The 15,103-nt window shown below is 41.1% G+C and overlaps 2 protein-coding genes across 2 annotated transcripts; both read right to left on the reverse strand.

Annotated features, from left to right (window-relative positions):
• Positions 1 to 145: 145 nt before the first annotated feature.
• Positions 146 to 5,870, reverse strand: ctsz (cathepsin Z). The gene is made up of 6 exons (XM_046384139.1): positions 5,414 to 5,870; positions 3,886 to 4,049; positions 3,511 to 3,690; positions 3,270 to 3,420; positions 1,862 to 2,024; positions 146 to 956 (listed from the first exon to the last, which is right to left on the reverse strand). Exons 1-6 carry the CDS (start codon positions 5,539 to 5,541, stop codon positions 831 to 833), a joined length of 912 nt encoding a protein of 303 aa, XP_046240095.1. The 5' UTR covers positions 5,542 to 5,870; the 3' UTR covers positions 146 to 830.
• A 656-nt stretch (positions 5,871 to 6,526) lies between these two features.
• Positions 6,527 to 14,636, reverse strand: npepl1 (aminopeptidase like 1). Its single transcript, XM_046384120.1, has 12 exons — positions 14,385 to 14,636; positions 12,559 to 12,744; positions 12,180 to 12,350; positions 11,952 to 12,041; positions 11,764 to 11,845; positions 11,331 to 11,473; positions 10,708 to 10,785; positions 10,487 to 10,587; positions 10,197 to 10,320; positions 9,794 to 9,970; positions 9,039 to 9,149; positions 6,527 to 7,420 (listed from the first exon to the last, which is right to left on the reverse strand). Exons 1-12 carry the CDS (start codon positions 14,532 to 14,534, stop codon positions 7,262 to 7,264), a joined length of 1,572 nt encoding a protein of 523 aa, XP_046240076.1. The 5' UTR covers positions 14,535 to 14,636; the 3' UTR covers positions 6,527 to 7,261.
• Positions 14,637 to 15,103: the final 467 nt, after the last annotated feature.

Genomic DNA, 15,103 nt, shown 5'->3' on the forward strand with positions numbered 1-15,103 from the left:
CTCTTGATGTTCATTTGCCGACACCCCACAGAGTGTACAGGTCTGCATCGGATTTGAACTGTGACAGCACACAAGCCTTAAGAGAACAGTGGATAAGTGGGTTATGCAGCAGGAGTGGTTGAAGAAGTTTCCAGAGACAGACAGATTTTGTGTGAAGCATCACTTTTAAGTGTTGTGTTTATTGGCAAAATTTGAAACAAAACCAAGGCAGAATTTCAGATGTGTTGATTGTTCAGTGTAAAAGGCAGCAAACTGCATAAACCTATACTTAACTGCAAGTTCATATAAGGCACACTCAGTTTTTGTTTTGTTTTTTTTTTTAAGTCTGCACACAACTTATCGGGGGTGTGGTGCAATATCATCATAAGGTAACACCACACACTGAAAACATTCGGTGTCAGAGCAGCGCAGGACAAAATTAAAAACATTGTTCTTTGGCTAAGTCAGTTTGTTCTGAAAAAGTAAAACTATGAAAAGCTATCCATGTCCTCTAGGTGATGTAAACTTTAATGAGCTCTTGCAGCTTTTCGGAGTATAATGGCTGCCAGGCATGAAGTAGCTCTAGTTTGCTGTAGCACAGAAATGAGTCATACCAGTGTGTTTTTTTTTTTTTTCTAAGTTTCACTGCACTGTTTCAAGTAGGTCTGATGATCACCTGCAAGATCTTGCATTTCATTGTGACCCTCTGATAACACGTGTATACAATAATTGCATTGCTATAAATCAGTTTTAAGAGTCAAAACCTATTCCCTTTTCAACATTTTGCATAGGAAAAGCTTCCCTCCACCTGAGACAGAAAGATGTACGAGCACAGCTAGTGCTGGTCTCCTCTACAGGTACTCCTTGGGAACGATTGGGTCACCAAACATGCAGTCCTCCTCCAATGCCAGGTTGTACTTGCTGCCACTTCCTCCCTTGTAGGCACTGGTCACGATCCTGAGCCAACCCCTCTCACCCTGAGGAGAGGAGAGGAGGGAAGTGAATCGTTGGCATCATTTTTCAAACCAAACGTTACTCAGCTTCAGCTTTGCGATTGTGAAGATGTGCTGGGTTTTCTTTGATTCATGTGTTGGTTAAATATCTTTGGGTTTTGAACTGTTGGTTGAAACACACAGGAGCAGTGGGCTGCATCAAGCGCCCAGGGAGCATATATTGGGGGTTAAGTGCCTTGCTCAAGGGCACATCAGCCAGCTAATGGGGGGTGGGGACATTATCACTCCACCACACTCAAATTTTTCCTGCCCGTCTGGTGGGAGAATCGAACCAGCGACCTTCCGATCACAAGCCGCTTCTCCAACCTCTAGGCCAACCTCTGCCCCCTGTCAATCCATTGACTGATTGTGAAAATAATTTGTTGTGGCCCTGTACTGAACAGGTATACAGTCCGCTGCATATTTCTTTAGTTTGGCCGAGGACTCAGAGGATTAAGAGGACTAAATCCGTTTATCCTTTGGCAAATTGATTGGTAAAGCTCAATTATCAGATTAAGAGACAGGTGTCAATGTATTCAGTTTAGGTTATTTCACAGGAGACGCTTCGGTCTGTACTGACTTTCTCAATGGTCTGAAGTGGTTAAAGTTCAACTGGAAAAGAGTGAGGTCATATATTCATGACACCAATCAGAATTTAGCAATAACTGATAGCTACTGTTACCAGGATAATGCCACCATCAATCCAATCAGCTCAAACAACCAATCCTGACAAAGCAGTGTTTTTGACTGTTAAAACTTGAGGACATTAGCTCTTGAACTTTACAGGGGTTTTCAGAGACAAGAAAGAGAAGAAATTCTCCTGCAAGTTGCCTTTAAGAAAACAGGGCCTTTAGTTTTCATCCCACTACCATTCATCACTCGGGACTTACCCAGGGTTCTCCCCAGGAGTTACGTACAACCCAGTATTCAACTCCGTTCTCCACTCCCCATCCCGCCACAGACACGATGTGGTTGATGTAAGCCTCATCCTGATATTCAGAGTAGAGACCTCCGGTGTAGGCATCCAGCTTGTCTGTGGCCATAATCCCACAGCTGGAGAAAACAAACAGCACAGATTAGTTACTTCCTCTGGCTGGAGGTGGAACAATGACTGAAATCACAGCTGCAGTGGAATGAAGATGTGCGTTTTTAATATCCATACATTTAACCTTTATTTTGATAGTGACGCTGGCTGAACAACAAAGTTGTGTAATTTGTGCTCTGAAGAAATTAGTATTTAGAAATAGGGCTGCCAGTTACAATAAGTTTCATTATCATCTAATCTGCTGATTATTTTTACAACTGATCTTTTAGTCTATGAAATATCATTTTAAAAGTCTTATCACAATGTGTGCTGCTTTGACTGACAGGTTTCTCATATGATCAGATTTAGCCGGAGTGGCTGCTTCTTGCTTGTCACATTAGACTCCTGTTGCCCAAACATACATTTTTACGTGCCGAGCAAACGATTTGTGTCCAAACATCACATCAGAAACAAAGAAATTATGTCACAGATGATACTTTTTTTTTTCCTGCAGTCTGAAGGTTGGGTCATATCATACTTATGGCCAAAGAATATTCGCACTCGCTTGTGTTAAAGCCTGAAAAGACAGTTTGCTGGGATTCCCTGCTGCTCCACCAGATTCAGAGTTCAGACTTTGACTGAGAAATTGTGCCTAGTTGGCCAGCAAAAAAAAAAAAAAAAAAAAAACAGAGAACAATGCTGTACTGTTCTGCAGCAGAGAAGGTCATATTTTAGCTTGCTTCTTCACCATGTATAGTGCATTATCACTGTACCAAAGTAGTGAACACTCAAATTAAAATTTAATATCCTCATCAGACAACACCTTCCTTTTTCGGGAGACAGTGCGTAGAAACTTTGCTGAAAAAGGATCCATCAGTCTAAGTGCTGCATTCAGCTGAATTCTTGTCGTATCTTTTCTTTATTTGTGTTCGTTTGTGGTACTACATTGTGAAATGTATCCTTTTACCATTTATCATTCATGGACCAAAACTCAAGACCACCTGAAATCTGTCTGAACTGTGTTTACTTACAAAAGCAAATACGTCTTTTTCGCAGCAGACGCTCTCCAGTAGTCATACTAGAGACAGCTCTCAGGCTTATGGCAAGTTACTGTATGTATTTGTCTCTGCATTCTGTTTGTCTGTAAGGTGGATGCAGGTTCCATACAGTCTTTCAGTGAGCGCGTGGTTTGACTTTCATAAATAAATAAAATATAGATGGAGCGTGTGATCTATAAAAGCTGTCTTGAAGAAAAGCATAAACAAGCAGCAAACCTGATGGGCCCTCTGGCGTAGATCTCTGCCATCATCTGCTCCCTCCCGTTGACAGCTCCATAGTCTCCCACTTTCCACAGGGTGTAGTTCTTTACAATATTGCACACTCCGAAGGTGGTGCAGGTGCCACATTGGTTGAAGGGTTTGCAGTCTATTAGAGAGGGACACAGGACATGCACAGCTCAGACTCAGATAGTGTAAGTGATTGTAACCATTACTGCATGCACTAAAGGACCCTTACTCTGGTCTTTAGCCTGGTAATTATTGCAGGTCTCATCTGGGATGCCATGTTTGTTTGCATACTCCCAGACTCCGCTGTGATCCCCTCCATGGCAACTGCCTGCATCACCACAGTCAATCACATGCTGCACTGAGAGATAGGCAGATGGCCACGCTCCTTTCCGCTTAATATTGATGCGATCTGCAGAGAGAGAAGGCAAATAATCAAATAATAAAAAAAAATAACTGCAACAACCACTTCCTCTTAATGGAGTTCCGTCAGCATTAAGAGGAAGCAAAACAATAGTTCTATATTTAAAATACGTATGAACAGCCGAGCAGTGATCCACAGGGTTTCAAAGCCACCAGTAGGAATCTAGAATATGCTGAGTCACACCTGCCATGGCGCTGGTGCTGCCGTGGGCCCAGCAGGAGCCGCAGTACTGGGGAATGTGCTGGTTGCGGGTTGTGCTCACGTAGTTTGTGCCGTTGATGTTCCTCCAGTCCCACGCTTTTGGCAGATCAGAAATGTTTAAATACTTGTGAGGACGAGGAGCGGTCCTGTGGACAGATGGGTCATGAGTCGCATTAGTTCTGCAGCAGCAGCACACTCAGTACCATGCAAGACATTTCAAAATAAAAACTGTAGACCGATTCAAAGAGACTGTCGTTTTATTCTATTTTAGATCTTTACAAAATGACTGTGGATCTTTGGACACACAAAATATCTGAATATATGAATCACTTTTTGGTGTGACCACCCTTTGCCTTCAAAACAGCATCAATTCTTCTAGGAACACTTGCACAGTTTTTGAAGGAACTCAGCAAGTAGGTTGTTCCAGACACCTTGGAGACCTAACCACAGATCTTCTGTGGATGTAGACCTCCTCAGATCCTTACACCATTTATCCTGACCAAATCTCCAACTCCATTTGCAGAAAAACTTACAATGAACCTCCACCATGCTTTACTGTTGCCTGCAGACTCATTATTGTACTGCTCTCCAGCCCTTTGGCGAACAAACTGCCTTCTGCTGCAGCCGAAATTTTCAAATTTCAGTCGAGTTATCGAAATAATCATTTTAGTTTTAGGAAATATTTCATCAGCAGATATTTAAAATTTTCAAAATATATACAGTCAGTTGTAACTTTTAAGGCTAATTCATATTTTTTGATATTTTCCTTGAAAACCTTGAATAATATAACAGCACTACACACTGTATGTGCAGTACTGAAGGCTTTAAACCAGCACTTATCTCATGCATATACTCTGTTATTTTTATATTTTGTGTGAAAAATTACTTGCTACTTTTATATGTTTCTTTGTATTGCAACCCTGGCACAACAATCTCCTGCGGGATCAATAAAGTTCTTATTTCTTAAGGCAGATAGGAAAAAAAACACCACTCTAAAAGTGAAATTAACAAATAAATTATGAATTACTGTGATCTTTATTTATGTGATCTGTCCAACAGAAGTAATTAAAACAATGACTCTTTCAGTGTTGACAGCCTTACCGTTAACTTCCTCAACCTGTGACTCACTGAAGCTCGTGATTTCTTCAAAGTGTTGACAAGGAAATTCTGAGGGCACATTGCTGTCGCTTTGATTTTGTTGTACTTGACCTACCTACTACTCACAGCCAAGTACTACGAGTCTAAGTCTAAGGTAATATGTCTCCTACACAGTATTTTTATACCATGTATCAAAACATGCTCGTCATGTTTGAGCGCAAAAAAACCACACAAACAAACATTAAGCGACGTTCGCGTTACCTCAGGCGGGTGGGACTGCTGATAAAGCCAACGGCTCCCTGAAGCTAACTGTTAGCCATCCAGCTACATAAAACACCAGCTTGTTTGTGCTTCGTCGTAACTCGTTAACAAACCTGTTTTTGGAGAGCAGGCAAAAATCAGTTCAACTTACCTCAGTCCAAAGTCGCTTCCTCTCGGCGTGCGGACATAGCAGGGCTGCTTCTGGTTAAAAAACAACCCGGCAGACACACCGGACAGCACGGCTGAAAACAGGACAAAAACCAAAGTGGTCCGAACCATCTTCGCTATTTAATACCGAGCACACGGCCGGTGGGCTTTACTGGGCTTTAACGACCAGCGGAGAGGAAGAGTTATGATTGTGGTGCAGTTAGCGGAGACAGCCAAACACTGAAGTGCCTGCGGGTAAACTACGCGTATAAACCGGTAAGAAGGCTGCAGTCATGTGACCAGAAATCACATCCTATACAGGCTCTCACATGCTCGACAAGGAAGTAAGTCAATGTGATGGTACACAGAAAAACAAAAAAAAGGCCACACGAAGTCATCTAAACTTGAATATACTGCGGCTGAAGCTTTAAAATGTTGGGAGTCGTTAACGCAGCCCACCGTTCCCGCCACTGCAGCCTTAACAATACCTCGAGCTTCTTCTTGTTTGCAGAGTCGTTGATTAATCCTGAGACAAAACTACCAAAGAAAGGTTTCCAAACGATGATAAAAGGTCAAAATCTAATGTAATGCAAAAATATAGCCTTATTATAGTCGCGTGGTTTATTGCACAAGGTTTTGGCAGTTTGAGCTGTTAAGTGTCATATGAAGAGCACAGCAGCTGATCAGCCCAGTCTATTATTAATCTGAATAAGATCTGCCTTAAGTGAAGCATTACTAAGATTTTTATCCCTGGCTGTAAAACCCTGAACTGTATAAAAACCCCATAATGGTCACCGTGAATTACTGTGCTATCTGACACCCACAAAATGTGTCATCCTGGTGTTTTCTGGGTTTACATGCCAAATGGAGTCTAAGCTTTAATGATCACTGACTGGATGTCTGTGGCATTAGTTATGCAAACCTCTGTATCACTGACAACTCTGACAAAGGTAACAAAACATCCGTGGCGTGAGGCTACGAACGGCTTAAGTTTATTTTAGGTGGCATTAAACAAAAGGTGGTTAATGTTTATCCTTGACTGTGGAGACAAATCTGAAATCAAAAGGAGTTCGCTAAGCACATTTTTTCGGAGTGTTTCACTTCACATGCTCAGAGGTCACATGGCACCACTTTTATTGAAGGACAACATGATTGTCACAAGAGTGGAAAAAAGAACATACTTGTGCTGGAATCTAATAATTGTACATCCTGCATGAGTACTTTGTGCTGACAAAGCATATATGGTGCTGCTTGTCATTTACTGATCTCCCATCACTGTGAAACTGTTAAAAATAACAATAATAATATGCAATAAGCACTCAGTCCTCAGTTTGGTCCAGAGATCTCACAACTATGGACGGGGAGAATACAAAGTGAGATGGCTGCTGAGAAGACGAGAGCTTCTAGCTTCACTTATGCTGATCCAGTATTCTTCACAATGTCAAAGAAAACATGTATGGCAAAAATCCTTGTTTTACATTAAGTATCAACGTACAACAATGTCTACTGATGAGATGGATGTTTGAAAACAAGGTTCATATTTCGTGAGGTAAAATCTAATTAATGCATCCTCTATGAAAAGTGAAAAACGCAGAAACTAAAAGGAGGTTACAAGTGCAGCAAGTGACAATTCATGAGCATAAAAGAGAGCTTGTGTTTTCATAATCGTGTATAACACACCTGATTTACCCATTATCTTTTTTTTTTTTTTTTTTTTTAATTTGGTAAAGTCAAATTTAATCGAACACGGGAAGCTGAATCACAGTTTAAAGTGATCTAGCTGGACGAGCTCTTGCTTCAGCGGTTTGGGTGGTGCGGTCAGTGGTGGGCAGTAAACGGTCGTGCGTGTATCCTACACCAGCCTCCGTCTCTTGCAGTCGCGCTCCATCTGGTCTTCGGACACATTGGCGGCAGCACCGAGAGGAGACACTTTGTTTAGCATGGAGTCATCCGATGCCTGACCAAACAGGGCCATGAGCAAAGCAACACCAAACCCTGTGGCACGCTCCCCCTGTAAAAGACAAAACAAAAACCCAAGGATTTGGATTCCAGTTTCATTACAGCAACATTACCCCACACTTATCTTTTTTTTTCCTCCTTCCCTTGAAGTCATCTTTCACATACAGAGTTGATGTGAGCGAAACCTGAGCCCTTGTTTGGTCTAAAATACAATTCTTCATAAATGTCGAAGTTGCTAAAGCCATTTCTGAGACGATACAATGACCCTGGTGACAAGAATAAATAAATATGTATATATCATGATTCAGTACAGTATGAGTGAGCTGACTCTTTATCTTTCTTTTTGTTTTGAAATGGAAGGCTGCTACAAGCCAGGCACACCTGCAGGAATGTTTAAAAAGCTGCAAAAATGATATGAAATAACAGAATCCATATTAAGCAGACCTGAGTCCCACTCGTGATCAATAATGATCAGCTGCTCTTGCCTCCTTCAATAGCAGTCTGGAATTTCACAATGAAAGAGGAAGGAAAGTCGCAGCAAAAATCTGCTGTTTCAAAGAGGAAGCCAGTGTTACTGTAAATATTGCTAACTCAACTTTCTGTACAACCTACAAACATATTTAACATGGAGCCTGATAATCGGGTTAGATGGCCTTCTCTAGGTCTGTAGGCATGACTCAGACATAAAACTCACTCTCTCTAACACACACAACTTTCTGCTTATGATCCCACAAATGCATCACATTTTATAGATGCAAAAATTGAAGTCCCACAAAATTTCACCAGTCACTTTTAATGCAATAATCATGATTTCTAAATGTCCCAAACACTTATTTACACTAATTAGAATGTGTCTTAATTGAAAGTAGGGAATGAATGAATGAATGAGGGAGTCATTTCGGTCTCAAAATTTGTTTTCTCTCAGTGTTGTCTCAGGGAGTTTGCCTCACATTTACTGGCACGATTCTGCTTGATAGACGAGTCAATTTGCTCTCTTGGGATTTCTGTTGACTCATTTTTTTGTTCCCCAGGCTAGTCGAGCACTTTTTCTCATCTCAGCAATGTTTGCACAATAAACTTTATACACTCAGTTAACTCTGACTTTTGAAGCCATTAAAGTGTCAGTTAAACTTTTAAGTACAATTTTGTAGAGAACAAGGACTGTGGATTTTGTTCCATCACTTACACTGAAAGTGCGTTTAGGAAAGGATATTAATTTTGATGTCCACTATTCTTTTCAGACTTATAAAATTTGTGACCATATACTTAAATGATAAACACAATTTTGTCAAACCACACAGGCTTCATAGCGATGTTGTTGCTAACTTCCTTAAAATTTCTGCTGAGCCCTTACTTATAGGTTACTGAGCCTCTGCTAAAAATCTATACTGACTTGAAATTCAACAAGGCACAAGAACATTTTCTTCAGCTGATACTGCAAATATCCATATGTACATACAAAATAACTGTTATAAAATTATTACTTTGTAGTGAAAAAGATTAAGTTGAGTTAGTCACTAACAGAAGTTGAGTTTATGTACTTGTCTACATGCAGTACCTAATGAACATTTTCACCTCACTAAGCTGTTATCATCATCTGATCTGCTCCAGGGTAAAACTCAGACCACTAATTGTGTGCACAGTGCCTGTCAGCACACCAAGGTACTCACAGCATGAACAGGAGACGCAATATCGACATGGACCCAGACCCCAGGCCAATCAAAGCCCAAGTGGGACCCAATAAAGAGGCCAGCGCAGGAGCTCTGGGCGTTGTCCCGGTCCTGTCAAAACACAAGAAAAGAACAAGACACCTCAGCAGGTTACCAGTTACCAGACAAATATTCTACTTGTACAGCTGACAAACAGTGACAAAGTAAATAGATTACCAAGTGCTGGGTCACAGACAATACTGTCCAATAAAACTTTGTCTTTGTTGCCTGTACCAGCTATCTATACACAGATTTATAATATGCAGATGGCTTGAACCTTCTTAAAATCTCCAGGTCAGAACTAATTTGTGTCTCCATTCGCTGTCAAGACATAATGCAGTACTGCAGACATCGACTCAGTGCTCAAAGCAGTTTATAAAAGGCTACTGGTAAATGATAGCAGCACTTATGAGTCAAAGAGAGCTACTTTATCCTGCTCTATTGATCTCCACTCAAACCATTTCAATAGAGAATTTCCAAAGAATTTTTAAGATAAACTGAAGTTCCTTGCGGCCATAGGTGGAGTCTCCGCCACAAAATATTCCAACATCGCTCTGATGTGAACACAGAAAATACCTTGAAGTTAAAGCAAACAGTAATTACAAAATCTGCAGTTCTCCAATGTGGTCCAGCCTGTTCTTATGTTTAATGAACATTGTACAAACGGAGGTGTTGATATGGTGAGCTATGAATTTTGAATGAATTTTGTCACTTACTGCCACAGAGTTCTTCATGTCAGCCATAGCAGAGGTGAACTCGCTGAAGTGCAGCTCAGGGCAGTAGACCAGAGGGTGAGCGAGATCTCCGCTGCTGCGGCCAGCGCGAACACACGCAACCTCCCACTGCTCGCTGTTAGTCATCACAGCTGCATGGTACTTCCCTGTGGAGATCCCCTGGACAATAAAACAAAGCACAATCAGTTTCATACGCAAAGACGATACCGGTTGGAAGCTACATTGATTGCTGGTCTCTTCAGGGGATGAGTTGATAAAGAGATAAAATCCTGACGGTGTTATCATTTCAGTCTTTATCTCGTGATTTGTGACACATGTTGAAAATCCTCTAGTTCATACTTGCTGTGGGAGGTTCAGCAACAGTCTGTAAGAGGCCGTCACCCACCTGTGCCCCCGTCAGTGTGGCCATGTCCAGAATGATATCAGCCGACAGGTCTTTGCTGGCGTACACCACACCATCAGCCAGCACCAGCCGGCCCTCTGCATCAGTGTTGTTGATCTCCACCGTCCTTCACATTACAAACACACAAATGACAGATGAAAAATTTAATCCCCCACCCACATTCATTCCTGCTCATTTGGCTTTTAAAATATTAGATTATGTCACATTGTGACAGCACGGACAAAACAAAGTAATGGAGAAATATCACATTAGGCGATTTGACAGAGCCTCACTTTCCAGAGTAGAGAGTGTGGATATCATCAGGCCGTGTGGCTAAGGGTCCAACTGCATTTTCTGCGAGGCAAAACACTGCATGGAGATTATCCTTAAAGCCCTGAAGCAAACAGAGGAGGGAGTTATATTTAAAAAACAAAAAAAACACTGCTGCAGAAACACACAGCAGGCTAAAATGACAACCGTGAAAGCTGCTGTGGGAAGAGATTTAAAAGGTCACCTGTTTAACGGTAGCTTTGAAAGCTCCTAAAATGGCTGCAGCTCCACCACAGTCCCTCTTCATCCCTGGCATTGTGGTCTTGAAAGAAACATGTAAGTACATATGATGAAATGTAATGATTTAATGTGATCTCTGAGGTCACAGGGACCCAGTAATTGTGCTCAGAAAAGCTTCACCAGCTCATTTGTAAAGCTCGTCCCTGAAGAATAAGTGAACTCTACCTTTACTTACATATGACACAAAATAAAATTGTGTGTGTGTGCGTGCATGTGTGCGTGCATGTGTGCGTGCATGTGTACAACAGCAGCAACATGTGAGCAGATTAGCGAGAACAGGCTTAAAGCTTAACAGATCAGGTGTGTCAAAGTGTGTAGATTTAAGGATCGTCAAGATGACTGCAGGGTTTCTCAGTTTTTGTAAGGCAGCTGTGACGTCAACGTGCCAGAATATAAAACAACTTCTCAGAAATGTTTGCTGTGTTGTGTACAGCGGGTAAAAATGAAACATCATGCATGAATGAATACATGAATGATATTCAATGTAGTGATCACATCTCAGTATATTAGCTTAACAAACATGGTGATCTTATTCATGTTGTACAAGGACAGGAAAAACGTGAGTACCTTCCCCTTGATGCTGAGTCCTCCAGTGTCATAGACGATGCCCTTGCCCACCCATGCAATGGTTTGGGTTGCACCATCTGGTGTGTGGCTCAAGACTGCTAATGCAGGAGGGTGATCGGCTGCCTTGCCAACTCCATAAATACCTGACCAAGTAGTACATGCTTAATGCAAATGCTGCAAACAACTAAGCAAAAAACAGCTTTAACAAAGACAACCAAACATTAAATGTGTTGGATGTTGGATGACCTGTCAAAAATCGTATTTAACACATTTTAAGCCCTAAAATTTAGCGTATTGGATTTTAGAATTTTTGTCCTCCATAGAGACACTGTACACATATAGTACATACATTAAATCAGTTATTCTGGCATGCAAACTAGCGTAAAGCTAATTAGTAATGCTAATTTGAGAAACATATCTGTAGACACAGTACCTCCAAACCCTCTTTGTTTTAAATCCTCTCCACGAATGATCACCGGAGTAATTCCGAGTTCAGTTCCCACAGCCTTGATTTCCTGAAACAGAAATGAACGTTTATGATGGGAGGCTGCATCAAAATAAACGTAACCAGTTAGAAATGTTGCCACAAAACTTCAAAAAGAAAACAACAGTTCCACTTACATCTAAAAAGTGATCTGTGTTCATCTCATTGCATGGTGTGTCCACAATGCGAGCTGCCAGCCGCACTCCATCAGCAGCATTGGAGAGACACTGGACAGAAGAAACTACACTTCAACTATACAGATAACACGAACCACAGTGGTTCAAAAACATGCTATAAATGAGCAGCATCCTCGAGGCCCAGATTTTGAAAAGGAAAATGAACATAAAAGAGGTACAAAGCAGTACCTCAAGTTCTGCAACATCTAGGGGACTGCTGTCTTGCCCGATGATCACAAACTCCACAGTGACATGTTTCTTTTCATTCCTTCGTGAGGATGAGGAGCGGCGAGAGAACATGGGGAAGGCCCTGGCGATGGCACAGGAGGAGGCGAACACATCTGAACGCTCACACACCATCTGAAGAGGAAATAAACACTTGTGTCACTAACTTGTCCACCTCCACTGGATGACCGAGATGTGGTCACAGGACTCGCATAAAGAGTCATAAAATGATGAAACGCCAACTCTGTTCTGTAGCTCAAAGCGCCCCCCCCCGACCTCTGTGGAGAAGGTCAACAAAACAAACAAAAATGATGACAACATATAAAATTCTAAAGATGCTGACCACAATGCAGCGATTGTTGCCTCCGGGCAGGCAGGAACGGACCAGACGGGACACAAAGTGGGCAGAAGATGGGCTGTTGTGTCTGCTGACCCGTGAGGGAAGTGCAGCCACCACAGCATGGTTGAGGTACAGAGGGCAGTTGTCCGTGGGGTTTGGGTTCAAAGTACCAAGAGCTGCCTGCCAGATCTGAGAAAACAGGAGACACAACAGACAATCTGGAATCACTGTGGAGACGGCAAAGCAGGACCAAGCAGACTGATGGCTTCATTCATTCGATCAACAGGAACTGACGAGTCATTTAGGTCAGTTGCCAAGCAAAACTGTTACCTAGTTACATCTTCTCAATTGTGTGGATTCTGCCTTATGAGATAGCTATAAATTGAATATTTCTGGGACTACTCGGACAGAGAATGCAAGAAAGCATCACTTTGAGCTTTAGAAAACTTCAGAAAAGGAGAATTTTTTTTAAACAAACACATTTTTTACATTATTTAGACAAATAGTTTATCTAAAAATTACTGACACATTAATTGATAATGTCTTTAGTTGAAATCCTAGTAGAGTCTATAATCGTGAGACAGAGCAGCCTCCAACCACACCAGCTACTCTTCATCCAAGACAATAATTCAATTCTGATTCAGTCTGAAAAACTGTCAAAAACCATCTGCTATAAACCATGTAAGACTACCATAATCATCAGTGTGTGTGGAAATGAGTGGACAAATTTGGAAGCACGTTGCGTTGAAGATTTATAGCAGTCACTCTTAATGAATTCTTAATCTTTCAACACAACAACCGGACAGTACTCATGTTAATCATTGTCAGAGAATATTGAGGAGGTCTGTGAATCTCCACACACTCGCTATACTGAATTTCTTTATAGACTGCATGTCACCATTTCACAACCACCTCTGAAGACTTCCGTGCATGACGGTCTACAACACACTGCTGAAGTTATTTCTCTGGCGGATACCATGAGGGCAGAGTAGTGCCTTAACCATTCATCAGGAACGAGATGCCACCCAGTTTAAGACTCTCAGGGCTGCAACTAACGATTGTTTCATTGCAGATTAATCTGATGATTATTTTTCAATTAGTCATTTAATCTATAAAATTTCCCAAAGCTTCAAAACGTTTCTTTTGTTCAAACAACAGTCGAAAACTCAAAGACTCTTCATTTACTAACGTAAATGACAAAGAGAAGCAACACGAGTCATTAAATTTAACAAGCTGGAACAAGCAAATGTTTGTCATTTTGTGTGAAAAATGACTAATCGCTTATCAAAATAGTTGGCAAATTAATTCTATTTCAATCAATTGATCAAATACTGGCTGCATACTTCAAATTATTTTCTCTTATAGCCATAAATCCCGCTGTTATCTGAGGAAATTAACTACCGTCAAAGTCAGGAAATGACAAATTCAGACTTTAACCTTAACAGTCACCCAGTTGTAAAACCTTACTTTGTTCCGAGAGAAATTTATTGTTAAGTCAATTTGCACTACCTCAGCGGGACCTCGATTTAGGTTACTTAACGCGAAGTTAGAAGAAATGTGGTTCGACAACAGTAACTTTACTTTTCCACTGACTAGCTAATAATCGCTGACAAGACCGTTTCCATCTCCTCAATAATGTTAATAGCTACTAGTTGATTATTCTAGCTAGTTAGTCGACGTTATATTTCTTAGACTGATGGACATTAACTACATAATATTGTCGTTAACAATACATTCATATGGATAACTGTGTTAGCTGACTTTTATTTAGGTTAGCATTGCGCTAACATTAGCTGTCGACCAATTATCATTATTACTAACAATGTTACCTCTTTGCTAACGACTGGCTGAAGTTTCCCTTTGATTTGGCTCCAGCTGACTTGCTGAAGGATGGCCTGCTGTCCGATAATCAATACAGGGCGACTCTGTGGCTCGGAGTCACCGGCAGAAGCCTTAAACTCCAGCACCACGTTAGCCATTTTTGCGATAGCGATCTGACTGTAACGTTAGGTGGACGGACTGCTGTCGTTCACCGGTGCAGCCCGGACCGGCGACGGCAGCCGCGAGAGGACAGAAAGAGTTTTGCCGGTTTCATTGATAAAGGCTGCAAATAATAACCTCTTTATCGCCCCCTACTAGCGACCAGCAGTAACTACACGAAGTATCGCATTAATAAATAGACGTCGTTGAATGTTCACACGCATGTATATATATAAATATCTGTCACAAAAAATGTATAAAATTACAGCATCTGTTTTAAAAGAATAAATAAATAAATACACACTTACAAACATACAGAGGAACATATAGCTGCTCTCATTGTCACAAACAATGGGGTGTAAAATCTTAAAAAATAAAAAGAACAGGTTCATTAATTTTCTTGGGATTTTTTTGTTTGTTTTTTTTTGTTTTAATCCTTTTTTAAAACTGAAATGGGAAATGGAAAGTGCAAAAATCCTTCAGATGGTAATGATTTCTTTATTTTCTGTCTTATAAATGCCATCCACAACCAAATTCATACACAGTATTCAAGTTGGAGGTTACACCC

The sequence above is a fragment of the Scatophagus argus genome, chromosome 3 (genome assembly GCF_020382885.2).
Source record: "Scatophagus argus isolate fScaArg1 chromosome 3, fScaArg1.pri, whole genome shotgun sequence".
NCBI classification, from domain to species: domain Eukaryota; kingdom Metazoa; phylum Chordata; class Actinopteri; family Scatophagidae; genus Scatophagus; species Scatophagus argus.